The sequence below is a fragment of the Colobus angolensis genome, unplaced genomic scaffold (assembly GCF_000951035.1).
Source record: "Colobus angolensis palliatus isolate OR3802 unplaced genomic scaffold, Cang.pa_1.0 Scaffold19, whole genome shotgun sequence".
NCBI classification, from domain to species: Eukaryota; Metazoa; Chordata; class Mammalia; order Primates; family Cercopithecidae; genus Colobus; species Colobus angolensis.
The window spans coordinates 7,648,909-7,676,699 of NW_012115043.1; the positions used below are offsets into that span (position 1 = coordinate 7,648,909).

At 48.7% G+C, this 27,791-nt stretch overlaps 1 protein-coding gene across 1 annotated transcript in view; it reads left to right on the top strand.

Moving 5' to 3' along the window:
* The window catches only part of DAPK2 (death-associated protein kinase 2), a 161,951-nt gene extending 136,603 nt beyond the window's left edge, over positions 1-25,348 (top strand). The window contains exons 7-12 of the mRNA XM_011940428.1: positions 8,811-8,940; positions 17,678-17,726; positions 18,554-18,580; positions 22,007-22,159; positions 23,239-23,284; positions 24,740-25,348. Coding sequence (XP_011795818.1) covers positions 8,811-8,940; positions 17,678-17,726; positions 18,554-18,580; positions 22,007-22,159; positions 23,239-23,284; positions 24,740-25,348 — 1,014 coding nt within the window. The remainder of the gene's footprint in view (positions 1-8,810; positions 8,941-17,677; positions 17,727-18,553; positions 18,581-22,006; positions 22,160-23,238; positions 23,285-24,739) is intronic.
* The last annotated feature ends 2,443 nt before the right edge of the window (positions 25,349-27,791 follow it).

The following is a 27,791-nucleotide window of genomic DNA, read 5'->3' on the forward strand; positions in this document are numbered from 1 at the left end:
GCCTCCCAAAGTGCTGGGATTACAGGCACGAGCCACCGCGTCCATCAGGTATTTCATTACAGCAATTCGAGAATGAACAAATACAAGTGGGGAAGGCAAGACTAACTCACAGAACTCTTGGCATTGGTTGGTGCTATGGGTCAGGCTTGTTGCATGAATGGAGATGGGAGAAGGAAGAAGAGCTGGGCTGCATATCCAGGTGATGCTTCTGGAGGACAGAAGATTTGGGCAGGGCTTGGAAATGTGGTTAGGAGTTCAAAAGGCAGATGATAAAGATTCTCATTCTGGGAGGGAGAGACATGATCAAGGAAATAGTCACAGAAATTAAGATAACACCTATAGGCCTCTTTATATGCCTTGTTTGATCCTCCTAGTAACCTTGTTGAGGTAGGTTTTATGATTGTTATTCCTAATTTATAGGTGAGAAACCTATGCTGAGAGAGGTTGAATAACTTGCCCAATGTCAGGCAGCTGGTAAATAACTTGTCAGGCTGCTGGTAAATGGCAGAGCTGGGATCCGAACCCAGATTCCAAGGCATGCGCACTTAGCCATTATCTATATTCTCCAAAAGCAGGATGTGCAAGGGATGCATATGTGACTGCATTGGCCCATTTCTTTATTTGTCCAGTGAACAATAACTTGGCCCTGCTGTAATGCCAGTCACCCTGGGGTGCTGGGGATGGAAATGAAAGGCAAGGCTCTTGTCCTCTCTCATGGGGCTTTAATACAGTGGGGATAGGACATGTAAGAAAGGAATTGTAGTGCAGCTGGCTCTCTGCTAGAAGCGTGTGCAAGCTGGGAACAACTAGCTCTGTGTTGGAGGGGAGGGAGGTCATAGAAGAAGTTCCAGTGTGTGGGGGAACTGGGTGGGGAGGGGGAGAAGGAGCTTGTCAGGAAGGCTGTTCCAGCGGAGTGGACTGCAGGGTGGGATGGGGTAATGAAGAGGTGGTAGGGATGTAGCAGAGGGAAAGCGGCAGGCAGTAGGAGGTGGGGCAGCAGGGTCTTGAATGCCACACAGAGGCAGGCATTGGACATGGGCCACACTGGAGACTTGTGGTGAGGGCCTGCCTGTGGTCCCATCGACAGTGTGTGAGGAGAGGGAGCTGAGCACCCTGGAAACCTGTCCACAGAGGCCTGACACGGAGCGGCCTTCCTTTCTCAGGTTGCCCAGCACTGCCTGAGTAATCTGGGGCTGTGCTTGACATGGCCGGTGAAGATTGGTAGGTAGTTTCCTTGTCCCCACAGCACAGCCCTGGCTGGGCCTCTGCTTTGCTGAGCAGAGCAGCCTCACTCAGCAGCAAGCAGGCCACACGGGCCTCTGGAGAGGGCGCCGGGCTGGGGGTTCTTGCTTAGTGACCTTGGTAGTTTCTTGATGTCTCTGGGCTGCTGTGACATGAAGGGACTAAATGATCTCTGAGGTCCCTTGCAGCCCCAAAAATACGAGTCTGGGGGTGAAATGGGGTGGGAGGAGGGAAACAAGCTGAGTGGGGAGGAGGAGGTGGGTGTGTGAAAGGGTATGGCTCTTCAGCTGAGTGCAGGTAATTCACCATTCAACGGTGATTTGGTCTGAGCTCCCAGTTCATGCTGCATCCCAGAAAAGAATGGGCAAACATAGCCGCTGTTCTCTGAAATCTCACTGGGTGCGGCTCCTTACATAAACCATCTCTCTCAATCCCAGAGCAACCCCATGGCTTAGTAGGTATTGCCCCCATTTTGTAGATGGGAAACTGAGCCTCTCAGAGCTCCAGTGTCTTTGTCCAATTTTCATATTGTGAATAGCAGAGCTGGGATTTGAACCCAGACTTGCCTTTGTCTTTTGTACTTTACTACATAGCCCCCCCAAGGGTGTCTTCATCCTGCTCAGACTTCAGGACATGTTGTGCTGGGCCCACAGGCCATGGGTGCCCCACCGGATGACCACCTTCTCGTCGGCACCACAGCAGGCACCTCTGGCCAGATCCCCCAGGGCACAAAGGAGCACACTGGCCTCTCCCATGGGTGCCTCCCTGGTGAGATGAGCTGGGTGGGTTTGTTTTGACAAGGGTATTTCTGCCTCCTGATGGCAGGCAGGCCCTGGGCTGGGCAGTGGTGGCACCTGTGGGAATGTGACCCCTCCTTCCAGCCGTGCTTTGGAGGTGATGTCAGGTGTGTGGGTGAAGTATTTGGTTGAAGTAAATAAAGCTGGAGGAGAATGACAGGAGTGAGGAGTATGGATAGGATCGGACTGCCCCAGAGGGCACTCTGGCTTGGACCCAGCAGTGTGTGGTTGCAGCAGCCTGTTCTTCCTTCCTGACCTGGGGCCAGGAGACCTGGGCCTTTACAAGTCCTGCCTTAGAACCCAAAGCAGTAGGAATTTTCCCAGCCAGCTTGGGAAGTTGTGCCATCTCAAAACTGCAGAGCCTAGAGCTTGAAGGGGCTTTGGATACCATCCACTGCCTGACTCAGAGTTGGGGGGCTGAGGCCCAGCGAAAGGACGTGGCCTGCTTAAGCTCACACGGCCTCGGGTGGTGGAGCTGGATCTGCAGTTTTCCAATCCTCAGGCCTGGCCTCTTTTTCACCACGCTGCTCTGTTTGGGGAGGGAGGAAGCAGAGAAGCTTAGACCAAATCCCTGGGGAACTGCCACTTTGCTGACCCTTAGCTTCCTTCTGGACCCTCCCTTAGTCCCGTTCCCTCCTGCTCAATCCCCATCACGGTCCTATGGGAGGAGTGCGCTCTGGAGCCCCTAGTGGTGGTGCGGGGCCTCCATGGGGCAGAAAAAGAGGAGCCTCTGGCCCTGGATTCTTTCAATTCATTTCCCCAAATATTAATGGAACATGCAGGATGCAAGACGCCACAGGGGATGCCAGAAACCCTAAAACCAATTTGAATTTTCCCAGAGAAAAGGCTGCCACCTAGGAAAGTGGCATCACCTGTGAGAGACAGCCTACAGCTTAGGACTGCCAGCAGGCCAGGGTCATCAACACTGAAGGGTTAGAGCACAGGGTCGGGGGAAGCTCAGTGAGAAGTAAGGGAGTTAGCTGGGTGTTAGGGTGGCTCAGGTCTAATCCCAACTACTCAGGAGGCTGAGCGGGGAGGATCACTTGAGCTCATGAGTTTAAATCCGGTCTGGGCAACATCTCATCTCTTTTTTTTAAAAAAAGATTCTCTCTCTTTTAAGTAAGGGAGTAAGAGGAGGCAGGGTTGAGGGGGAGGAGGCTCTGAAAATGAAGAGGAGTAGGACAGGCATTCCAAGCCAGAGCAAGGATGGAGTTGAGATGTCGTTCTGGAGTGGTAGTGCCCACCCTGTGGGGATATAGAGCAGGTACAGGCAAGGGATGGGTGGTGAGGCTGGAAAGAGCATGACGCAGTCAGTGCCTTGACTACCTCAAATATCAGGCAGGGTGTTTGGACTTTCTCCGGTGGCCATTGGGAACACTGAAGATATTTAGCCAGACTCAGTGATGTGTTGGGGAGAAAGGGATTAGACTGCCAGGGAAGCCCCCACCCTACTGCTCCCCACTGACTGTGACATTACAAACTGTTGCACCTTGGGCAAATCATTTAGCCCTATGTGAGCCCCATTTGCTTCTCTGTGAAATGGAGTTGATAACAGTACCTGTCACTCAGGATGGCTGCAAGGATCACACAGAGCACTAGCATCAAATCTGGCTTAGTAAACATGCTGTAAATGTTAGTCCCTGCCCTCTGTCCTGGCTGCCATCAGGCCAGTAGTGGAGCTTGGGACAGCAAGAAGCAAGCCGGTCTGAAAGCAGGTGGAGCTTCAGGTTTGGGGGCCCAAATCCCCTGGCCAGCCTATAGGCACCGTGGTGGCCTAGGACGGAAGCAGAAACATCGCTGGATGGCAGGGAGCCATGGCCTCTCTTTACTCCCAATCAGGGCAGGTCTGAGTCTGTGGGTATGTCTGGTCCAAATGGCCCAGTAAGTGGTGAAGGTAGGGTTAAGAACCCGGGTCCTGACCACCCAACAGAGCATTCCTGCTGCCCCATGGCTACCTTCCAGCCTGAAACCCACAGGCTACATCCCTTTATCCAGACCCAGCTTGGGTGTTCACCCTGCCAGGACCTCCGTTTTCTCATCTGACTTGAGGACCTCCTGCTCAGGAGCTCCTGAGGCCAGGGATGGGGTCTGGGGCTACTCACTTGCATGGAAACATCACCAGAAGAAAAGGCAACCTGGGGTAGGATGCAGGTGCCAGAGGAGGAAAACAGCTGTGTCTGAGCCAGGCACGAGGTTGCCCCAGGTTGCCAGGCCAGAGTGGCATTGTTGCTTCTGTCTGGGATAGATTTTTTTTTTTTTTTTTGAGACAGAGTCCCTCTCTGTTGCCCAGGCTGGATTGCAGTGGTGTGATCTCAGCTCACTGCAGCCTCTGCTTCCCGGGTTCAAGCAATTCTCCAGCCTCAGCTTCCTGAGTAGTGGTGACTACAGGCATGTGCCACCATGCCCAGCTAATTTTTGTATTTTTTTTAGTAGAGTCGGGGTTTCACCATGTTGGGCTAGTCTTGAACTCCTGACCTCAAGTGATCCACCTACTTCAGCCTCCCAAAGTGCTGGGATTACAGGCATGAGCCACTGCACCCGGCTCCCCTGGGCTAGATTAATAAGACCCCTGAGAAGCAAGGAAGGGGAATCATTTAGTTTAGTGGTTAGGAGCACAGGCTTTGGGGCCTGAGAGATAAAGGTTAAAATTCCTAATGAGGGATAATACAAGCTAATGTTATAGTCTTGGTTTCGTTGCTTTTCTTTTCTTTTTTTCTTCTTGACAGGGTCTCACTCTGTTGCCAGGTCTGGAGTATAGTGGCACAATCATAGCTTATTGCAGCCTCAACCTCCTGGGCTCAGGTGATCCTCCCACTTCAGCATCCTGAGTAGCTGGGACTACAAGTGTGTGCCACCATGCTGGGCTAATTAAAAAATTTTTTTTTTGTAGAGACAGGGTTTTGCCATGTTGCCTTGGCTGGTCTTGAACTCCTGGGCTTAAGCAATCCTCCTGTCTCTGCCTCCCAAAGTTCTGGGGTCACAGGCGTGAGCCACCACACCTGGCCAGTCATGGTTTCTTTCTTTTTTTTTCAAAAGAGGAATGGTAACACCCAGCATGTGAGGTAGTTGAGAGTTCAATGAAGTATAAAGTATGTCCAATGTTTGCTTAGCACTGGGTCCTGTATATTGCAGGGGCTTAATCAGCGGCACCTGTCTTCACTTACAGCACATATATTGAGCGCCTGCTGGATATCAGGCTCTATCCCAACCTCTAGGGAGATGACAGGAACAAAACCCTTGGGCAACCCAGTAGAGGGAGACAAGCAGACAAGCTCATCAGAGTAAGAAGCACCGCATTCGGGTATTACAGGGTACTTTGGGAACAGAGGCAGAGAGACAGCAGGGAAGGCCTTCTGGAGGAGGTACCACCTTTGCTGAAATGTGAACAGGAAGTAACCAGGTTTGGGGTTGGGGTAGTGCAGGGAGAGCGTTCCAAGCAGGAGAGAAGTCACCTGCTGTGTGTTAGGTTCTTAGGGTGGGGCTGAGGACAGATGGACAGATGGGACTCGGGGGGGAAACATGGTCTTGCCCTGAGGTTCTTTTTTTTTTTGTTGTTGTTGTTGTTTTGAAATGGAGTCTCACTTTGTTGCCCAGGCTGGAGAGTAGTGGTGTGTTCTCGGCTCACTGCAGCCTCTGCCTTCTGGGTTCAAGTGATTCTTCTATCTCAGCCACCCGAGTAGCTGGAATTACAGGCGCATGCCACCACACCCAGCTAATTTTTATATTTTTAATAGAGATGGGGTTTCACCATATTGGCCAGGTTGGTCCCGAACTCCTGACCTCAGGTGATCCCCCCAGCCTCGGCCTCCCAAAGTGCTAGGATTACACGCGTGAGCCACTGTGCCCGGCCTGCCCTGAGGTTCTTATAGGCCAGTGGGGAAACCATCTCTCCTGGACTGTGTGCCACAGAGGTGAGTGGATGTGAGGAAGGAGACTTCCCATCTCTTAGGCAGCGTTGCCTTGGAGATTTCAGCCTCAATTCTTCCCCTCCACCACCTCATCCCTGCTGCTCCATAGTCCTGGGGATCACCACGTCTGGTGTTTCCACCTCTGCCCACCGTGGCTCCCACCCCCAGTCAGCATGTGGTATGTGGCGGGGTCCTAGGCCCTCAGCTATGGTGGTTGGGAGGGCTGGGGTCATGGCCTTTCAGTACCGGAGAGATGTCTCAGGGTCTTTTCCCTGGAGGAGAGGAGAGGTTCCTAAGAGGGTGAAACTGTCTACCTGGGAGATAGTTGGCAGTCGGGAGGTTGCAGCTGACTGCCTGGGGTGCCAGGACACTTGGGGTCCATGGGCAGCCCCCAGTGGGATGGTCAGGGGTGCTGGAGTGGGCCCACTTTCCTGGATCCTCTCCAGGTCATAAGCTGCCCTCGCCTACCCTCATGCTCCTTTCTGTACAGCCTTGGGGAAATTTGCAGTGCCTTGGGGAAAGACTTGGACACATTTTCAAAACCGTGTTGAGAGTAATCTCCAGAGGGGAGGAAGAATAAAAAAGCAAAAACTGCAAAAGGAAATGTGTTATTTATTTTTTTAAAAAAGGAAAAAAATTTGGGGAAGGCCTCGGCCAGCTCCCTTGAGTGGAAGTTTCCAGTTGGAAGGCCACAGACCATAGGCAGCCAGGGGCACATGGGGGAAGGCATCTGTCCAGATTCCGTGTCAGTCCAGCTAACAGAGTCACCCTCAGCACGCCAGCTGCTACACTGTGCACTGCAGGGGCAAAGATGCAAAGATGCAAAGATATGAATCCTCCTTCCAGCTGAAGACAGCTCTGGTAGGGGAGCTATGATAAAAACAGCAAAGGACCGCTAGAGAAGAGAAAGCATGCCAAATATTCATCACAGAAAGGTTCAGATAAGCTTGGTGGGGCCTGAAGGAGGGTGGGGCTCACTCCTGGGGGTGGTGGAGGGTGCTTAGGGTTGCTGAGGAAAGTCTGCAAGAACACGGTGGATTGAGTTAGACTTTGAAGCCCAGCTAGGATTTCAATGGGCAGAGACTGAACAGAAGGCTTTCCAGGCAGAGCAGATGGCGTGTGCAAAGGTGCAAGGTATGGAAGCCCTTCAGTGCTTTAAGAAACAGGGATGTTCGATTTTCTTAAATATTTTTTTATTTAATAGTTTTATGGTGATATAATTCACATACTATACAATTTATTCACTTAATGTGTACCGTTTACGAAGTTAAATAACCAACACCACCATCATTTATAGAAAATAGAAAAGAAACCTTGTACTCCCCATCTCTCCATTCCCCCAATCCTAAGCAACTACTAATCTATTTTCTGTCTCTGTGGATTTGCCTATTCTGGGTATTTTGTATCAATGGAATATTTTTTGTCTTTTGTGACTGATTCTTTCCCTTAGCATAATGTTTTCAAGGTTCATTGCTGCTATAGCAGGTATCAATACTTCATTCCTCTTTATATTTTATTTATTTATTTATTTATTTATTTATTTATTGAGATGGAGACTCACTCTGTTGCCCAGGCTGGAGTAAAGTGACATGATCTTGGCTCACTGCAACCTCCACCTCCTGGGTTAAGCGATTCTCCTGCCTCAGCCTCCTGAGTAGCTGGGACTACAGGAGTGCGCCACCACACCCAGCTTTTGTATTTTTTGAAGAGACAGGGGTTTTGCCATGTTGGCCAGGCTGGTCTCGAACTCCTGACCTCAAGTAATCCACCCGCCTCGACCTCCCAAAGTTCTAGGATTATGGGCGTGAGCCACCGTGCCCAGCAGTATTTCATTCCTTTTTATTTTTTTGACTTCATTCCTTTTTATGGCCAAATAGCATTCACATGCGGATACTAGATGTGCTATGGGTGTTCGCATCTTGTTTATCCATTCATTCACTGTTTCCCCTTCAGGGCTATTGGTAATATGCTGCTGTGAACATTTGTATACAGATTTTGTGTGGATGTGTGTTTTCGGGACATTTCCTTTAGAGTGGAGTGAAGGAAAGTTGTGTGGTGGGAGAAAGTGGGTGAAGCAGAGGGGACCGTAGTCTGAGTGGTTGGGTGGGAGTGAGAAGGGAGAGCTCAGGATTCCATTGCAGCCTCACTGGGAGTTTGGGATGTGCGAGGGCCAGGCCCATGGGTGTGTGGGGGCTGTCCCCTACCCCGCACCCACCTGCATTGTTGTGTCAGACCTGGCAGCTGCTTGCTGGGCTGGAAATAGCCTGAGCGGCTGGTATTTTCCCTGGAAATGGGGTGCATTTTTTCCTGTGTCCCGCTGAGGACCAAAATTAGTTAAACACAGAAATGTGGGCTACACAGTTAGTCTAGAGGAGGGGAATGTTGTCAACAGGAAGCTGGCTGGCCAGGGGAAAGAGGCGGTCAGGAAGACCAAGTTAGTAAGCCAAGTATAAACAGAGGCTAAGCTGGGATGTCCCCCTCCCTTTCACACTCACACAGCAGTGCTGGGTTTGTTTACAGGAATCGCTGCAAGTATCTCAGACCCCATTTGACAGATGGGAAAACAGAGGCACTGCATTAAAGCGATCTGCCACTCAGAGACAGAACAGAGATAAAGGCTGGAGTCTTCGGTTCTGCTGTGAGCAGAAGGTTTAGTAAAACCCAGGCCTTGCCCTCAATGCTTTGCCTGTCTTTGAGTTCACAGAGAAGACTGAGGACACAAAAACAAGGAAGAGTTTATGCTGTTTCAGTTTCCCACCCCAAACCCCAAAGCCAAAACACAAACCAACCAGCCTTTAATTATCGTCTTTTTTTTTCTTTTCTTCCTTCTTTCCTTTTTTTTTTCCTCCTTTTTGTTGTCCAGCCAGAAAACATTATGTTGTTAGACAAGAACATTCCTATTCCACACATCAAGCTGATTGACTTTGGTCTGGCTCACGAAATAGAAGATGGAGTTGAATTTAAGAACATTTTTGGGACGCCGGAATTTGTCGGTGAGTTTTAGGCCTGTTTCTCTCTCAGCTAAGAATCTGGCATCAAAGGTAGAGATCCTGGGAAGAAACCTGTGTTTGGGGCTATGGCCTCTGGGCAAAGAGATGATGCGTTGGGACATCCCTAGAAACCTAATGAGTGGAGAAGGAAATGTCTTGTTGGGCCTGGGGGTGAGGGCCCAGGTGTAGCCTTTGAGTGCTCAGTGGGGCAAGGGCTGAATGGGGCCCAGTGGCTCTCAGTGGGGCTACAGCCTATAAGGTTAAACCCTCGCAGCCCTGGCCCCACCTCCTGCTGTTAGATGAGTTTATTCTTGTGAAGATTTAAAATTACCTCGCCCTCTTGAATTCCCATAAACTCAACCTTCTCTGAACTAGCTTTTGATTTCCTGAAAAGGAAAAGGGAAATCATCTGCCAAATTCCACATCCACCCACTCGCCTCTCCTCTATGCTTGGCTTTATTCATGCATGGGGGTGCCCAGCTCCAGTGGAGTCCTGGCTGCTTTCTCTTCCCTCTGTTTCTCTCACCCTTGGCCCAGGCCCCTGCCCGTTCTGTACCCCAGAAGCCTCCTTACAGGCTTGGGGAGGAAGTTGGGGTCATGAAGAAACAGCCTGTACAGGGGGAAGGAATGGGCCCTGAGAACCACCATCTGTGTATCTGCTTTGGGAGTTGGAGTGGTCTTAGAGATAGGGAGGGCATGCATGATGTCCTCAAAATCTGGGTGCTAAAACTTCTGACCACAGTCAAATCAAAAAGAAAGAATGTGTCAGACCAACCTCCTGATGGATTTTCAGGCTCTGCAGCCACTGTAGAATGCTGTTCAGAGACCCCACAGATCCCAGGGCAGGAAGCCCTTGCTGTATACCAGGCACTATGTCTCATGCCCTACAAACATTCTCTTAATTATCTTCAAATGGCTTCATGAAGCAGAGTTAATTATTTTCTCCAACAAGTGATTTGTTCAAGGCAACACAACCAGTAGGCAGTGGAGCTGAGATTCAAATACAGATACAGCCAACAGCAAAGCCTGTGCTCTTCCCATTATGCCAGGTTGTCTAAGGAAACCCTGCCCTCAAAGAGCTTACAATTCAGTTGTAGAGACAAGACATCAAACCACCAAATAAGAGTACCAGAAGGATCTTTTTGGATTCTCTGGTCCAGTTTAACAAATGTGGAGATGGCAGGCGGGGGGATTTTAGTTAAGGTCAACTCAAGTTATTTGTCACCTACTGTATGACAGATATTAGGTGATGTATGGGGGACACAGTGATGTTAAGGAGCCATACTCAGAATGACACACCCAAGGTCACAAGTTGGTGGCCAAGCCAACTTAAACCCAGGGCACAGACATCTAGACTCGAGCTTTGTCTGAAAGAGCGGTTGCTACCCACCATTCTCATATGTGATAAAAAGGCATGTCTATTAGTTAAATTTATTCTAATTGTTAACAATAAACAACTAGAAACTCAGAGCAATAATGGAAGAGGTGTCACAAGACAGGATGTGATTAAGTGTAAAGCAAGTGAAATAGATGTTCTGAAAAGACTGTTCATATGAGATATCCACTCTGGCAAAGTCAATGGGATCAGTCATGGCCTTGAGTGAGTGAAGGAAAAAGGTCTGGTGTTGGGGTGGGAGAGGTATCTGAAGAGGGGTGGGGAGGGAGCCAGAGGAGAGGAGGAACACCTCCCAGGTTCACTGATACCCTATCAGGGGAGTAAGGCCAGAGTAAGCCATTTATCAGGGACAAGTCACTGTCCACTGCAGATGGAGCCAAGAGTTCACACTAGACTGTTAGTGTGAGTGGGTTATTGATGGATGAGGCTGTACTATGGAGAGTTTCACCCAGTGGTATGCTGATAAATAACAACCAGGTCTCAAAAACAAATTCCCTAATTTATAGCATTGGCCAATTTCAAGATACTGGCATGTTGTCACTCAATACAGAGTTGGAAAGATATACACATCATTGGCTTTTGTGAGCCAGTATGGTTTTGTTTGCACTGGTTTTGTCTTACCTTAAAATATATAAGATGACTTCTCCCAACCCTTGGCTAAATTATAATGACTTCCTTTCCCAAGACCCCTGAGAAACAGGTTATAACCATTTTCCCCTGCTCCTACCATTCCTTTGATATTGTAACCTGAGACCCAGGGTCAAAAAATTAGTGTCAGCTTTTAGTACTAGGGTGGATTAGGTGTTCTAAAAAGCCCTCCAGCTACAAAACTGGAATTTTTTTTTTCTGTTTTTTGAGACAGGGTCTCACTCTATCACCCAGGCTGGAGTGCAGTGGTGCCATCATACCTCACCACAGATTCAATGTCCTGGGCTCAAGTTATCTTCCCACCTCAGCCTCCTGAGTAGCTTGGTCTACAGGCATGCACCATTATGCCTGGCAAATTTTTAAAATGTTTTGTAGAGGTGGGGTCTCACTATATTGCCCAGGCTGATCTCAAATTCCTGGACCCAAGTGATCCTCCCACCTCAGCCTGCCAAAGTGCTGGGTGACAGGTGTGAGCCACCATGCCTGGCTTACAAAACTGGATTCCTGAGAAAAATATGTCTTTTTCATGAAATTCTGATCTCACGGGAAGTAAGAGAAATCTTTATTTTTATTTATTTATTGAGACAGAGTCTCACTCTGTCGCCCACGCTGGAGTGCACTGGTGTGATCTCAGCTTACTGCAACCTCCACCTCCTGGGTTCAAGTGATTCTTGTGCCTCAGCCTCCCTAGTAGCTGGGATTACAGGCACCCACCACCATGCCTGGCTAATTTTTGTATTTTTAGTAGAGATAGGGTTTTACCCTGTTGGCCAGGCAGGTCTCGAACTCCTGACCTCAAGTGATCCCCCTGCCTTGGCCTCCCAAAGTACTGGGATTACAGACGTGAGCCAGTGAGCCACTGCTCCTGGCCAGAGAAATCTTTAAACATAGTAACTCCTTCAGCACCACCTGTCCCACCCACAAAAGCTGATGAGTTGGAGGTAGAGCTAGAGCAGTGAGCAGCAAGAAAATTCAACAGAAGGACCTCCCCTAGAGGCAAGTTCGCTTGTCACCACTTCAGTTAGAGACCAGCAAAATTTAGACGTTCAAGGACATAAGATATTGAAATTATCAGATGTTGACTATAACATCTGGTGAATGGAATATATACACTAGTGGAATATACACATTAAAGTACATTTTATGTACATAGAAATAAAAGGTAGACTCACAAGAATGAGTAAGCAATAAGAGGTGCCAAAAATGACCAGATGAATTTTAAAAAGAACTGGATAATAGAACTTGAAGGAATTTAATTGCTGAAATTTAAAACTCTGTGAATGGGTTAAACATCAGATTATATACAGCGAAGGAGAGAGTCGAAGAATTGAAAGAGCTGAAAAAAGTTACCTAGAGGCCGGGCGCGGTGGCTCATGCCTGTAATCCCAGCACTTTGGGAGGCCAGGGTGGGCGGATCACAAGGTCAGGAGATTGAGACTATTCTGGCTAACACGGTGAAACCCCGTCTCTACTAAAAATACAAAAAATTAGCCGGGCGTGGTGGCGGGCGCCTGTAGTCCCAGCTACTCGGGAGGCTGAGGCAGAAGAATGGCGTACCCGGCAGGTGGAACTTGCAGTGAGCCGAGATCGCACCACTGCACTCCAGCCTGGGCGACAGAGCGAGACTCCATTTCAAAAAAAAAAAAAAAAAAAGTTAGCTAGAGCACCAGAGAGTGACAAAGACGTAGAAAATGAAAGAGAGGAAAAGCAAGAGGGTAAAAAGAGAAAACCCATCACAGGTCTCTTTGGAATTCTAAAAGGAGGAAATAGAGACAAAAAAAAGGAGAAGCACTATTTGAAGAGAATGGCTGAGAATTTTCGGAACTGCATCCATGCATCCACAGACACAGAAAGGACAATATATACCATGCAGAAAAAACAAAAATCTTACCTAGACACATTATAGTGAAACTGAAGGGTACCACGACAAAGCAGTCGGAGAAGACAAATAACCTACAAAAGAACAATAATTAAATCAACAGCATATTTCTCCAAACAACAGTGGAAGCCAGTATCCAGTGGAATATTATCTCCAAAGAGCTGAGGAAAAATAAAAGTAAACCCATAAATGTGTGCCCAGAAATATATCTCAAGAATGAGGGCAGGCATGGTGGCTTATGTCTGTAATCCCAGCACTTTGGGAGGCCAAGGCGGGTGGATCACTTGAGGTCAGGAGCTCGAGACCAGCCTGACCAACATGGTGAAACCCTGTCTCTACTAAAAATACAAAAATTAGCCAGATGTGGTGGCGCACGCTTGTAATCCCAGCTACTTGGGAGGCTAAGGCAGGAGGATCACTTGAACCCAGGAGGCAGAGGTTGTCGTGAGCTGAGATCGCGCCATTGCACTCTAGCCTGAACAACAGAGTGAGACCGTGTATCAGGAAAAAAAAAAAAAAAAGAATGAGGGCAAAGATGTAAGAAAAACAAAAAAGAACAATTAAAAAACCCCCAAAACATTGATATAGAGTTTACCACCAATAGACCATCATTAGCAGAAGTTCTAAAAGATGTACTTCTGAATTAAAGAAATAACTCTGAAGGGAGGCCTCAAAGCAAGAAGTAAGAGAAGCAAAGAAATCAGTAAATACTAAGCAAATATAAACATTTTTCTGCCTAAAATTGTGATGATGGCTGGGTGCAGTGGCTCATGCCTATAATCCAAGCATTTTTGGGAGGCCAAGATGGGCAGATCACTTGAGGCCAGGAGTTCGAGACCAGCCTGGGCAACATGGTGAAACCCCACCTCTACTAAAAATACAAAAAATTAGCCAGGCATTGTGGCTCATGCCTGTAGTCCCAGCTACTCTGGAGGCTGAAGTAGGATAATTGCTTGAACCTGGGAGGTGGAGGTTGCAGAGAGCCGAGATAGCACCACTGTACTCCAGCCTGGACGACAGTGAGAGTCTGTTTCAAAAAACAAAACAATAGGCCGGGCACTATGGCTCACACCTGTAATCTCAGCGCTTTGGGAGGCTGAGACGGGTAGATCACCTGAGGTCAGGAGTTCGAGATCAGCCAGCCTGGCCAACATGGTGAAACCCCATCTCTACTGAAAATACAAAAATTAGCTGGGAGTGGTGGTGGGTGCCTGTAATCCCAGCTACTCGGAAGGCTGAGGCAGGAGAATTGCTTGAACCCAGGAGGTGCAGGTTGCAGTGAGCCAAGTTGGCACCATTGCACTCCATCCTGGGCGATAAGAGCAAGACTCCGTCTCAAAAAAAAAACAGGATAAAACTAAAACATGAAGAAAATGTTAGATGGAGCAGCGTTTAAAATTAATGTTCTGAGGTTTTTAGATTGTTAGAGGAGCATCAAAATGTTGATTTATATTAGAATTTGTTAGATATCCACGGTTATGTCTCAAAGATAGTTGTTAAAAAAAAAGAAGTTGGGGAAAAAAACAATAAAACCGAAAGTCTTCATTTTTTAAAGAAGGCAAGAAAGGAAAAGAAAGGCACAGAAAAAAACAGACAAATAAAAGCATGTTGATGACAGAAATAAAAGTGTATATATCTCAGATCAATGGCATGAGAAAGTGAGTTCTGCTTCTCAATCTATGATGAAAGCTTTAAAAAAAAAAAAATTGGCTGGACATGGTGGCTCATGCCTGTAATCCCAGCGCTTTGGGAGGCTGAGGCCAGAGGCTTGAGCCTAGAAATTTGAGACCAGCCTGGGCAATGTAGTGAGACCTCATCTCTACAAAAACAATTAAAAAAATAGCTGGTATAGTGGCACATGCCCTGTGGTCCCAGCTACTTGGGAGGCTGAGGTGGGAGGATCGCTTAACCCCAGGGGGTTGAGTCAGCAGTGAGCTGTGATTGTGCCACTGCACTCCAGCCTGGGTAAATAAGCAAGACCCTGTCTCAAAAAAAAAAAAAAAAAAAAAAAAAATCAGTCTGTCCTGAACTGCTACTTCAGTAAGATACAATAAAAAATAAATTATTAGGCCAGGCACTGTGGCTCATGCCTGTAATCCCAGCACTTTGGGAGGCCGAGGGAGGTGGATCACCTGAGGTCAAGAGTTTGAGACCAGCCTGGCCAACATGGCGAAACCCTGTCTCTACTAAAAATATAAAATTAGCTTGTCTTGGTGGCGCGTGCCTGTAATCCCAGCTACTTGGGAGGCTGAGGCAGGAGAATCACTTGAACCCAGGAGGTGGAGGTTGCGGTGAGCCGAGATCGCATCATTGCACTCCAGCCAGGGCAAAAAGAGTGAAACTCTGTCTCAAAAAAATAAAAATAAAAACAAATAAATTATTAGAAAAATGACCACAGTTTGGGATATCACAGCAGCGTCACATTGCTATAAGAGTCTCTAAATGCATAGTCCAAATTTCTGTGCCTATCTTGTTGGACCAAGTGACAGTCTATGGACTGTTTGTCTCTGCAGACCACACTTTGAATTATCACTGACCTAAAGAAAGTCTTTCATGTCCACATTAGGAAACACATGCAGAAAAAAAAGTTCATAGCAATGTTGTTTCAATAATTTTTAAAAATGGAAGCCATTTAAACGAACTCGGAGAGAATGACTAAAAAATGATATACATTCACATGATGGATTACTATGTGGCAGTGAAAATGTAGAAAGCATGGATGAACAGTCCTTCTCAAGCTACTGTCCTCTCTTGTCTCCATAATCTCCAAGCTTTTAAAAAGTGTCATCTATGCTCTTACCTCCACTTCTTTGTACCTTCTTTTTTTTTTTTTTTTGGAGATGGAGTTTCGTTCTTGTTGCCCAGGCTGGAGTGCAATGGCGTGATCTCGGCTCACTGCAACCTCCATCTCCTGGGTTCAAGTGATTCTCCTGTCTCAGCCTCCTGAGTAGCTGGGATTACAGGCATGCGCCACCACGCGCAGCTAATTTTGTATTTTTAGTAGAGACAGGGTTTCTCCATGTTGGTCAGTCTGGTCTCAAACTCCCAACCTCAGGTAATCTGCCCACCTTGGCCTCCCAAAGTGCTGGGATTACTGCCATGAGCCACCACACCCGGCCTTTTTTTTTTTTTCCAGACAGGGTCTCACTCTGTCACCCAGGCTGAAGTACAGTGGCATGATCTTAGCTCACTGCAACCTCCACCTCCCAGGTTCAAGCAATTCTCATGCCTCAGCCTCCCAAGTAGCTGGGATTACAAGCACCCGCCACCATACCCAGCTAATTTTTTTGTATTTTTAGTAGAAATAGGGTTTCACCATGTTGGCCAGGCTGGTCTCGAATCTTGACCTGAAGTGATCCACCCACTCAGCCTCCCAAAGTGCTGGGATTATAGGTGTGAGCCACCGTGCCCAGTCTGTACCTTTTTGACACTGGGCACTGTGGGGCTGTGAAATTCAACACTCACTTTCCAGGGATTATCTGCTTGATCTCTGGGGAGCATTTGGTCTTCTCTCCTTGGCAGAGCCATCTCTCCTAGACTCTGCACCCTCTCCTGATCATCACATGGTTGGCTCAGCTCCTGCTCCTTCCTGTACATGGATGGCTCCAAACATGATGGCTCTGACCCACTCCCCTGAAGCCTGCCCCTGGACATCTTCCCCTGGCTGCCCCTCAGGCACCTCAAGCTCATTGTCTCAGGGGCCCCCAAGAGTGTCCTCCTGCTCATCAGGTTGGAGGTACCCTCTTTCAGACCAGACTCAGAGGAAAATGCCGCCTTCTTCATCGCTTTCCAGCACTGACAGAGAGTTCTAAAGCAGGCCGCATAGCCAAGGCCCCATTTCTCCTTCCTGTACCTTCCTCTCCCTGTTCTCCTCTTCCTTTTTCAGGTGTTCTGTGTACTTTTCCTCTTCCTATCAAGGCCTGTTTGTAAAAGGTTTCTACCAGGATAACAGACAACTCTTTTCTTAGTCCTTTTGGGCTGCTTTAATGAAATACCTTAAAGTGGGTCATTTATAAACAACAGAAATTTATTGCTTACAGTTTTGGAGGATGGGAAGGCCAAGGTCAAGGTGCCAGTGAGGCACCTTTGGAATCTGGTGAGAGCTCACCCTGTTTCATAGATGGCACCTTCTTGCTAAGTTGTCAAATGACCAAAGGGGGCAAACAAGCTCTCTCAGGCCTCGTTTTCTTTTTCTTTCTCTTTTTTTTAAGATTGGGTCTCACTCTGTCACCCAGGCTGGAGTAGTAGTGCAATTATGGCTCACTGCAGCCTCAACCTTCTCAGGCTCAAGCAATCCTCCCACCTCAGCCTCTTCCCAAGTACCTGGGACTACAGGCATGTGCCACCACACCCAGGTAATTTTTTAAAATTTTTTGTGGAGATGGGGTCTCACTGTGTTGCCCAGGCTGGTCTCCAACTCCTGGGCTCCAGCAATCTTCGTGCCTCACCCTCCCAAAGTGCTGCGATTACAGGTGTGAGCCACCACACCCAGCCCTCAGGCCTCTTTATAGGGGTACTAGACCCACTTGAGAGGTTTCCATTCTCATGACCTAGTTACCTCCTAAAGACTCTACCTCTTAATACTATTGCATTGGGGATTTGCTTTCAACATATGAATTTTGGGGACACACAAACATTTGGGCCATGGCAACTCCTTTCCTCAGAAATCTTAGATGCAGATCACCTTTATCTGCCGCTCTAATTTTCCTGGAGATTCAGGATGGAGACATTTGGCACCAAATTCCCTAAAATTCCCTACAACCATCTCTCCTCTCATTTTCACACTCATGTTGACTATTTAATATGACTTCTTTCAGCTCCAGAAATTGTGAACTACGAACCCCTGGGTCTGGAGGCTGACATGTGGTAAGTTGGACAGGCCACCCAGGTGACCTAGTGATCTTTCCAAGGGCAGAAGGCCTCAGATCCTGCTCCAGATGACATCCCCTTAACCATGAAAGCCCCTTACTCCACACTCACTGTTCAGAGCCTCTGGCTGCTCCCCCAATATGTTAGACCTGTGGCCAGGGCAGCTGGAGGCCTCTAGGCCTGGACCTGAGACCAATTAGCTCCTGGCCAGGTCAGAGGTTTGTCAGGAATGGAGGAGCAAGAAGAGAGGCAAGGTGGAGGGTGCAGGCTCACCCCTGGGCCTGCCCCAGCCAGGTTAAATATAATAGTAACAGTAGCTCGCTCAGTCGGCCAACCAAGTGGTCACTGAAAGTCCATGCATTCTGGGCACTGTGCTGGGCCTGCGGATACTGCAGGGATTAGTTCTCCGCACAGATGGGACTCGTTTCATTTGGACCCTGCTTTACAGTTGGCCAAGCACCTTTGTTACCTGGTTTTCTAAAATCCTGCCAACAGTCCTGTGAGGTAGTTATCATTATCCTCATTTTATAAGGGGAAAAGTGCTCCCAGGTGGTAAGGGACTTACCTAAATCACACAGCCTGCAAGTGCAAGAGTCTGATCCTGAACTTGGGTCTTCAGACTCAGGATTCGGAGCTCGATGACTCCACACACATCCTGGGCTGCTGCTGAAGAGAGGGATGGAGAGGGGTGTGGAGCATGAGACGGCATCCAGGGTCTGCTGTGGAGGAGGCAAGTGACCTCTTCCCCTTAGATCCATAAGGGTGTCTTGCTCGTCGGGGATTGGACCCAGGCGGCCCTGACTTGACTGTTCTTTATTTTGCAGGAGCATAGGCGTCATCACCTACATCCTGTGAGTATCCCTGATCTAGGGGCTCTGGCTCAGCTTAGATCTGGGAGAACCAGAAGGAATGAGAGAGGGCAGGCTGACAGACTGACATTTACTAAGCACCCACTATAATCCAGATGCGTTAAGTCCACACGGCAAGCCTGAGGCTCAGTGCTGTAGGTTCATTGTATCCATGTGACTCTGGCATTGAGGTTGAGTCGGCATCCACGGGAGCAGCCTCAGGCTCTCCACTCTGTACAGCTTGTGTCTGCATTTCTCCTGTAGAATGCCAGGGCTCCCGTGTTTAACCTCCCCCAGACTGAGTTGTACTGAAGAATGTTACATTTCACTCAGAACTCTTTTTTTTTTTTTTTTGAGACGGAGTCTTGCTCTGTCACCCAGACTGGAGTGCAGTGGCACGATCTTGGCTCCCTGCAACCTCTGCCTCCCGGGTTCAAGCAATTTTCCTGCCTCACCCTCCCAAGTAGCTGGGATCACAGGCACCCACCACCATGCCTGGCTAATTTTGTATTTTTAGTAGAGACAGGTTTCACTATGTTGGCCAGACTGGTCTTGAATTCCTGACTTCGTGGTCCACCTGCCTCAGCCTCCCAAAGTGCTGAGATTACAGGTGTGAGTCACTGCGCCCGGCCCTTCACTCAGAACTCTTTGGACAGCCCTGTGAAGCTACTTATGCCCTCCCCAATCTTGCCTCTTCTTTCTTTCCTCATTTCCCGAGATCCCCTTTTCTTCCTCTCACTGTTTCTCTTCTCCTTTCTCCTTCCTCTTTGCCTGTCCCTGAAGTATTCAGTTGCTTAGACAGAGATTTCCTGCATAGCTCCAGTGTGTAGTGAGTTACCTCTGGGGCTGGAGTCCCATGATACTATCACTTTCCATCTCTGTGACCTTGGGTAGGGACTTAACCTCTGGGCTTGTTTTTCTCATGAGAAAAATGGGAATCACAAACTTCCTGCCATGGGCGTGTTGTGAAAGCTAAATAAGTCAACATGTGCAAGTTTCCTAGCCCTGGCTCTGGCACATGCACAGTGGGCTAGTGAGTATTTATTCCATCAGCCCTTCCCAACCATTTTCCCTTCACGGCACACATGGAAAATGCTATTTTTATAGCACACTGGAGTAAGAGTCAACCGGTTGGGGCAGGGGCACCAGTGCTCAGCAGCTGAGGGGATCATTCTCTCAATGATCCCTATGAGCCAGGTCTCTGACTCTCCCAGCATCACTTGGAGTAGGAACCCTGTGTGACATGGTGGATCCCCCTGAGCTGCAGGAGAAGATCTCAACCCTGGCTGCACAGCAGAGCTTTTAATACCCACCATGGCCCAGGCCCCACCCCAGATCTATTATATCACAATTGCTGGGGGCAGAGTCTTAGTATCTGTATCTTTTAAAACTCCAGCTGAATTTGATGCAAAGAGAAGGCTGAGAACCATCGATCTATAGTTTCAGATCAGAGCCAGAATAGTCTGATGCTGGCTCTTGAAACTTTGATTTCTTCAGGACTCTGATTTGAACTATGAAGGAATCCCATGTAATCCCAGCATTTTGGAAGGCTGAGGTGGGCAGATGCTTAAGTCCAGGAGTTCAAGACCAGCCTGGGCAATATGACAAAACCCCGTCTCTACAAAAAAAAACAAAAAACTAGCTGGATGTGCTGGCACACATCTACAGTCCCAAGCTACTTGGGAGGCTGAGACAGGAGGATCACTTGAGCCCAGAAGTTACAGTGAGTTGTAGTCACACAACTGCACTCCATCCTAGGCAACAGAGCAAGACCCCATCTCAAAAAAGAAGGAATCCCAGTGTCTACTGAGGACATAGTCTTCTTGTGGCTCGTTTGAATTTAACAGCTTTGTTGAGATCTGCTCCATGGCAGGCACCGTACCAGGCCCCAGGATGCGACATGAAGGAGGGTCTTCCCTGCTTGCTGGGGCTCCCTGTCTGTGGGAAACACACCATACACCTAACTCACACCCAATGGAACCAAGGTTAGGCTGGAGGCATGAACACGCCTCTTTGAGACACAGATGGGAGCCACTGGTTTGCTGAAGGTTTATTGAGAGAGAAATAGAGCACATGATTGATGGATTGATTTGAACTGGGATGTAGGGAATGAATGCAATGTGGGTGGAGAAGGAGGGAAGGGCTGTGCTGGCTGAGGAAACAGCATGAGAAAACGAATGGTAAACCTTAAATTCCGCTGACAGGTACCAAGCATGGGGTAAGGACCAACTCTTGATGCCTTGCTCAGGAGTTTAGATGTGATTCTATAGAAGATGGAAGGCCATAGAGGGCTTTTGCGTTCTCACAATAACAATAATAATAGCCATTAATTCCAGAGCCCTTAATGCAGGCCAGGATTACATAAGGCTTTTGTATGCATTTTTTCTTTACAACAATCATGTGAGGTGGGAATTTTATTTTCTTTATTTTACAGATGAGGAAACTACAGCTCAGGGGGGTTCTAGCTTCACACAGCTAATGAGTGGCTTAGCTGGGATTCAAACCCAGGATTGCAATATCAAAGTGTTTCCAGTGCATCTTGCTGCCGCCATGCTAAGAAAGTGGCTGTGGAAATGGGGATGACTTTCAAGAGATATTTAGTAAATGGAACCAACAAGGAAGCTTTTGGCCAGTCAGATGTGTCAAGGGAATAGAAAGAAGGGTCCAAGGTGACTCCTGTGCTTCTAGCTTGGGTACATTCATGAAGTAATGTCATTCATCAAGGGAATGCTTAGAATGAGTTTGGACACAATGAGTTTGGGACAATGGCACTTCTGATCCAGACACCCCTGGATCATGCCTCTACCAAGGCATCCCATGAGCAACTGAAATCTGAATCAGGAGATAGTAGATTTAGGAGTCTTTATTTGTATGACATCTTTGACAGTCCCTGTTGGGGAACCACACAGATCCTTTTTATCCCTAATGGCCCATCTATTTCCAAACTTCTTGGGCTCTGCTTAAGTTGCTCCTGTAACCCAGGAGGCCTTTCTGTCTCCTTCTCTGACTGCTGACAACCTCTTTATTCTTCAAGACACAAACGATGCAAATATCCATGCCACCGTGAAGCCGCACTGGGCCTCCCTCTTTCCTGTCCTCCCATGTCCTTTGGCTGGCCTTCCATTATATTCTGCTTTGTCCTGCTGGGGATCACAAAGAGACATATCTCTGTGTTTCTCTCCCCTCCGCTTTCACATCCCTTGAAAACACAGTTTCTCTCTGTTGGGTGCTTAGGAGGAGCTCCGTGAGCATGTATTGAATTGGATTCAGCTGAACAGGTTGCTGGTTGGCTGCCCAGAGCAGGCAGGCTGTGTTGCTGGGAGCCTTCCAGCTCCATGCGGCAGTCATGGGGCAGGGTTCCCCGAGTCCATCATCGCCATTTCCACTTACTTTCCCTTAGTTATGTGATTCCCTCTCTGTTGTACTCAGCCTAAGTGGAGCATCCCCTTTCCTGGGAGACACGAAGCAGGAAACACTGGCAAATATCACAGCAGTGAGTTACGACTTTGATGAGGAATTCTTCAGCCAGACGAGCGAGCTGGCCAAGGACTTCATTCGGAAGCTTCTGGTTAAAGAGACCCGGTAAGAGGACAGAGAAGCCACTGGTTTCTCAGGTACTGATCCCTTCCTGTCACCTCTGGCAAAGACCTGTCAGTGTGTCCCTGCTTTGACATAGCTGTCATCTGCACCATTGTGGTCTAATCCGGGCAGGTGCTGGGAAGTGTGGCCTAGCCAAGACGTGGCATTCATCTTGTTTGCTTAAGTCTTTCTGCTTTCTTCTCCTGTTGAAATGTAAATAATGTGTGTGTGTGTGTGTGTGTGTGTGTGTGTGTGTGTGTGTGTGCTGGAAGTCGGCCTGGGTTTCTTTAGGGCTCATTACCTTGTGCAGTCTGTCCCAAAGGCACCTGGAATTCAGATTTGAAAAGGTTAAGTGGCAGGGTTTTCGAGCCAGTTCAGGCTGGGAGTAGGAGCTAGTAGGCTCAGAGAGGTCAGTACAGTGGGACGGTGGAAGACATGCTAACCCTATCCCTTCTCCGGGGGCCAGGGTGAGCCCCGTGGCTGTGGGGTCAAAGAATGAAATAGGCAGGGAATTGCAGGGTGCTGGGTACCTGGAGCATGCCCTGGATGGGGCAGGAAGAAAGGTCCACAGACTAGAACACCATGTCCTCTCTATCCCACAGACTTCAGAGAGGGCCAGAGTGGGGTTGTCTGGAGTGCAAGGGCCCTGATTTTCCTGTCTAAGAGCAGTGCTAGGGAGAGTCGCTTACCTGGGTACAGAGCAGCAAAAGGCAGAGAACGGATCTAGGAGGCAAAGAGAAAAACAGAGACCAGCGATTTAGCAATGGAGGGTTGGCTTTTGGAAGATTATGGAAGCTCATTAAAGCATTTATGACTCTTCTTAGGCCATTCAGCTTTGGGACTAACAGTATGGGTTTAGGTAACAAGGCCACTCTATTGAGGGGTCTGCCTGGACTGCTTCCTTCCCCTGGAGTGTAGAATTTGCAGCCAGTTCCCATCCATCTCTGCATCCTCCATTCCACTGGTTTGACAGCAGTGGCCAAATAATGCCAAAATATAGGTCTAAAAAGAGTGAGAACGGAGATGGTTGCTCCCAACTTCTGTCCTCATGGATCATCACTGTTTCCCAATCCTCATTGCAGGAAACGGCTCACAATCCAAGAGGCTCTCAGACACCCCTGGATCACGGTAAGGGCACAGCCATGAGTTCCAATGGGCAAAGGGTCCCTGCTCTGTCGCCAGGGTTGGCCTAGGTAGCCAGATGCAGAGGGCCTGTAGAAAGGCCTTTGTTTGAAATGCTGACCCTGGGCACAGATGAAAGCTAGCCAGGGGCCCCAAAGGGCCTAGGCTTGTTTGAATAGGTTTGTTTGCTTGCCATTTTAAGTTTGTGTGTCTCAAATTCAGGTAACTTATGAAATGAAACTCTCACAAACCTCAGTTGAAACCCTTTTTCTTTGGGGCCAACTTACACAGTGTTCTTTGTTGGAGGGTGTGTCACTGCCACTTCTCCAAGTGCAAATCAGGACTCCCCAGGTGTAGAGAGATCAATGACAATTGAAAACCCCAACTTTGTGACCAGGCCTCCTTCCTTCTGATTTTTGGGGCTGTAAGTCAAGGATGACACTTAAATCAGCCACCCACCTCCTCAGGCCCTGAGGAATGGGGCCTGAGACAGAGGCCTGGTGGGGAAGAGAGACAGCCACTGTTAGGGCAGTTCTGTTCCCTGTGGGGAGAGTTGGGGCGAGAAGATGAATCCCTGCCTGCTCGCCTTGCAGTTGGGCTTCCGGCTGCTGGCTTTCCAGAGGCTCTTGCGGTCTGGTGTAGTGAAGAGCACTTTGAGAGGGTGAGACTCAGCAGGATTCAGGCCCTAATTCTGCTGACTGGCCAGCTATGCACACCCAGGGACATCACCAGACTTCCCATTCACCTTAACTGTTACATGAGAAAGCCAGCAAGGATGAAATGACCGTAAGAAAGGTGGAGATAAGAGAGGGTGAGGCAGGCCAGGCGCAGTGGCTCATGCCTGTAATCCCAGCACTTTGGGAGGCCGAGGCAGCAGAAGGATGGCTTGAGCCCCGGGGTTCAAGACCAACTTGAGCAACATGCCAAGACCCCATCTCTCTAAAAAATAATAATCAATCAATCAATACAAAGAGAAGGTGAGGCCTGTGGAAGACAGAACAGGAAGGGCTGGAGTAGTCTGAGAGGAGGTCGGCTTCATCTGCTCAGCTTCGTCTGCTCATTGAAGGATGGGGAAGGCCCAAGGAGCCCTGAAGGAGAGATGCTCCTCAGCCCTGCTGCGTGAGCCCTGGCCTCATGCACTGCAGCCCTGCGCAGATGCCTGTGGAGTCCTGGCTGCAACCTGCTTGTCTGCGTGAGCACCCCTTGTATGCTATGCGTGTGGAGCTCTCTCTAATGACTGTGGACCCCTCTGCCCTGAATGAGCATGCAGGCAGCAGCCCCACACTCCTTGACCTCACTTACGATCTGTGGGGCTGCTTATCCCACCCTGGTTCTCCCCACCCTGATGCATGCAGTGAATGCCAGAGGCCGCTTGTGTGTGCCTTCTGCCTGCCCCTCGGACTGCTCTCTGGGGTGGGTGGCAAATTAACACTCTGGTTCTTCTGTCTGAACACCCACCAGTCAAAAGGAGAAGTCAGAGCCCCCGAAGAGCGGAAGACAGAGCCCACCCAGCTGAAAACCAAGCGCCTGAGAGAGTACACTCTCAAATGCCACTCAAGCATGCCTCCCAACAACTCCTACGTCAACTTTGAACGTTTTGCCTGTGTGGTGGAAGACGTGGCTCGGGTGGACCTGGGATTCCGTGCCCTGGTGGAGGCCAACGATACCATCCAGGACGATGTGGAGGCCCTGGTCTCCATCTTCAATGAGAAGGAAGCTTGGTACCGAGAGGAGAATGAGAGCACCCGGCACGACCTGTCCCAGCTCAGGTATGAGTTCCGCAAGGTAGAGTCACTGAAGAAGCTGCTGCGAGAAGACATGCAGGCCACGGGATCTAGTCTCGGAAGCGTGGCCAGGAAACTGGACCATCTGCAAACCCAGTTTGAGATTCTGAGGCAGGAGTTCTCCGCAGACCTGCAGTGGATCCAGGAGCTAGTGGGCAGCTTCCAGCTGGAGAGTGGGAGCTCCGAGGGCCTGGGCTCTGTATTCCGCCAGGACACCAGTGAATCCCTGTCAGAGCTGCTCAGCAGATCATGCACTGAGGAAGTTCTGGCTGGCTGGAAGCTCTGATCACCAGAATCTAGTCAGTGATGCATTCCAAGAGGTTTGCAGAAGCATGTTCTCATCCATCCTGCTGCGGCATCCAGCTATAATTATCCTGCAGGGGTGTGTGTCTGTAGTATAGCCTTCCACCCTCTCCACAGAATCCAGAATCGCTGAGGTGCCAGTTAATTCTTCATTCTGCACCTCCCCTCACCAATCTGGTTTTCTGGGAGGGTGCTGGCAGGGCAGCCAAGCTGTTAAAACAATTAGAGAGTGAATACCCCTCAGGGTCCCCTTCTCCAGAGGGAGGATGGCTGGCCCTGGAGAGATGCTTGAGAATTGATTTGTGATGAAGGATTTGTTCACATCTCACTCTCTGCCTACATACCTTATGGACTGTAGATCTTGGGTAGTATTTGAGTTAATTAGGAATAACTAAGTCAGCATGGTGCTTTCCTGCTACAGAAGCAGGGATTTACAATGCATAGAGAAAATAATATTGCCTTTTGTGTGCATTGATTTTTCACTTACCGTGCACGTATGTCTGACAAATGACCTCACTTGATCCTTAAAAGAACTCGGTGAGATAGGAAGGTGGGTGGCATTATTATTATTATTTCCATGCAACTGATGAGAAAATTGACTCAGTGAGGGAAAATGATATAGTCAATCAATACGGATGAAACAGAAACCCAGGATTCCCATCTCAAAGATGAGGTATATGGGAGAAAGTAGTAAGGCTTTGCTGTAAATAGCTACCTTAATATTAAAGTCCAGGTCCCAGAGGCAAAGTAAGCAACTTCATGCATTCTGCCAGGTGTAGGTGCAATGCATACACCTGCAGATGATTGTCCCAGGAGCTCTGTCCCAGAAGGTACAGTCATTGTCCCTACTCAGCTGTGTCTCTGTCTGAAGACCAGCCTGCAAGCAGGAGAGAAGGAAAGAAGGAGTCTTCCCATTCCCCACCCTTTCCCCTCTTCTGGCTAACGGCCCCAACTTTGTGTCGAGAATAGAGACCAGAAGGTCCTCAACAGGAGGTTCCTTTTCTTATATACCTAGGCCACTGGGCCTTGAAGACCTAAGAAATTCCATGAGGGTTTTTGAAAAGGGCGAATGTAAAGATGGGGAGGCACAAGGCCACATGGTCCTTTCATGACCCAAAGCTTTGAGCACCCCTCCCCAAGGATGATAAGATCTCATCTCCCTTTCTCTGGGGGAGGGGACAGTCAACCAACTCATATCAACAGAGCTTGGCATAGGAGCCCAATGCTAAGCTAGAAGCTTGTGGGTGGGGCATAACTTGTGTAGTTCAAAGTGTCTTCACGGACTCACAAAACATCCCTATCTTATAGGCAGACTAAATGATATTCCCAATTTAGAGATGAGGAAACAGACAGAGGATGGGATTTGCCCAAGGTCACATCATTGTGGCAAAAGTAGAGGCCTTCTGATGACAAGTCTGTTGCTCTTTCTGCTTCCCCTGGCTTCGCCAGGCTCCAGAGATTTATTCCTTGCTTGCGGAGGCAGCTCACACCTGGATTCATCCATCCATTTACAAATTATACTTAGGCATCAACCAACTTCCAGTTGCCTGGCTTGACTCTGGGGATACAATGTTGAGTGAAAACAGGCCTGATTCCTGCCTCACGGAGTGCTCAGTCCAGCGAAGGATTTGAACATTGATCAAGAATCACAGAAAGGTAGAGCTGCAGCTTGTGTTTATGCTGGGAGAGAAGCACGTAGTGCTGCAGGGGCCTGCCGTCGGGGTCTGACAGCGTCGGGGGAAGCATCCTGAAGAGTGACACTGGAACGGAGATCAGCTGAGCCAACCAGGGAGAGAGAGGTTTCCCAACAGAGCCACCATGCCAGGGCTCTGTGATGAGAGGCGGTGTGGAAGGTTGAGAATGCGAGGATTGAAAGCTGGAGGGGAGAGAATAGAATATAGTGTGGAAATGACCAGAGAACAGGCAGGACCAGCAGGGCTTTGGCCATGTAGAAGAACTCTGCCTTTATCCCGAAAGTCAAGGGAAGCCAGCGGGTTCCCGGTGCTGGGGAGGGAATGCCTCATGAACAGCTCTGATAGGAAGTGGTTTAGGACAAGACAGGAAAGTTTCGTCTCATGAAACCATTTCTTCAAAATCCTATCTCCTTTTCTATTCACATGAAGGATCATTTCAAATATCATATTCAATATTTGTAACAGAAACTTTCTTCATCACTTACGAGAAACCATGGTGATAAGATGCATCATCATTTTATGGACCACTAAGAAAAAAAGCCCAAGATGGGGAGTCTAATAGGAACCTCCCTCTACCCCCACCAAATAAAGCTATGATGCCCTCAGTGAGAGGGTAAATGAGAAAGGGGGAGCAAGGAAACCCGTGTGTCTCAACCTTGACACTAAGTGGGGGTGAAAAATCCTCCCCTGAGAACAGGAGTCCCAAGCCGGTGGTACTCATGCAGGTTTGCT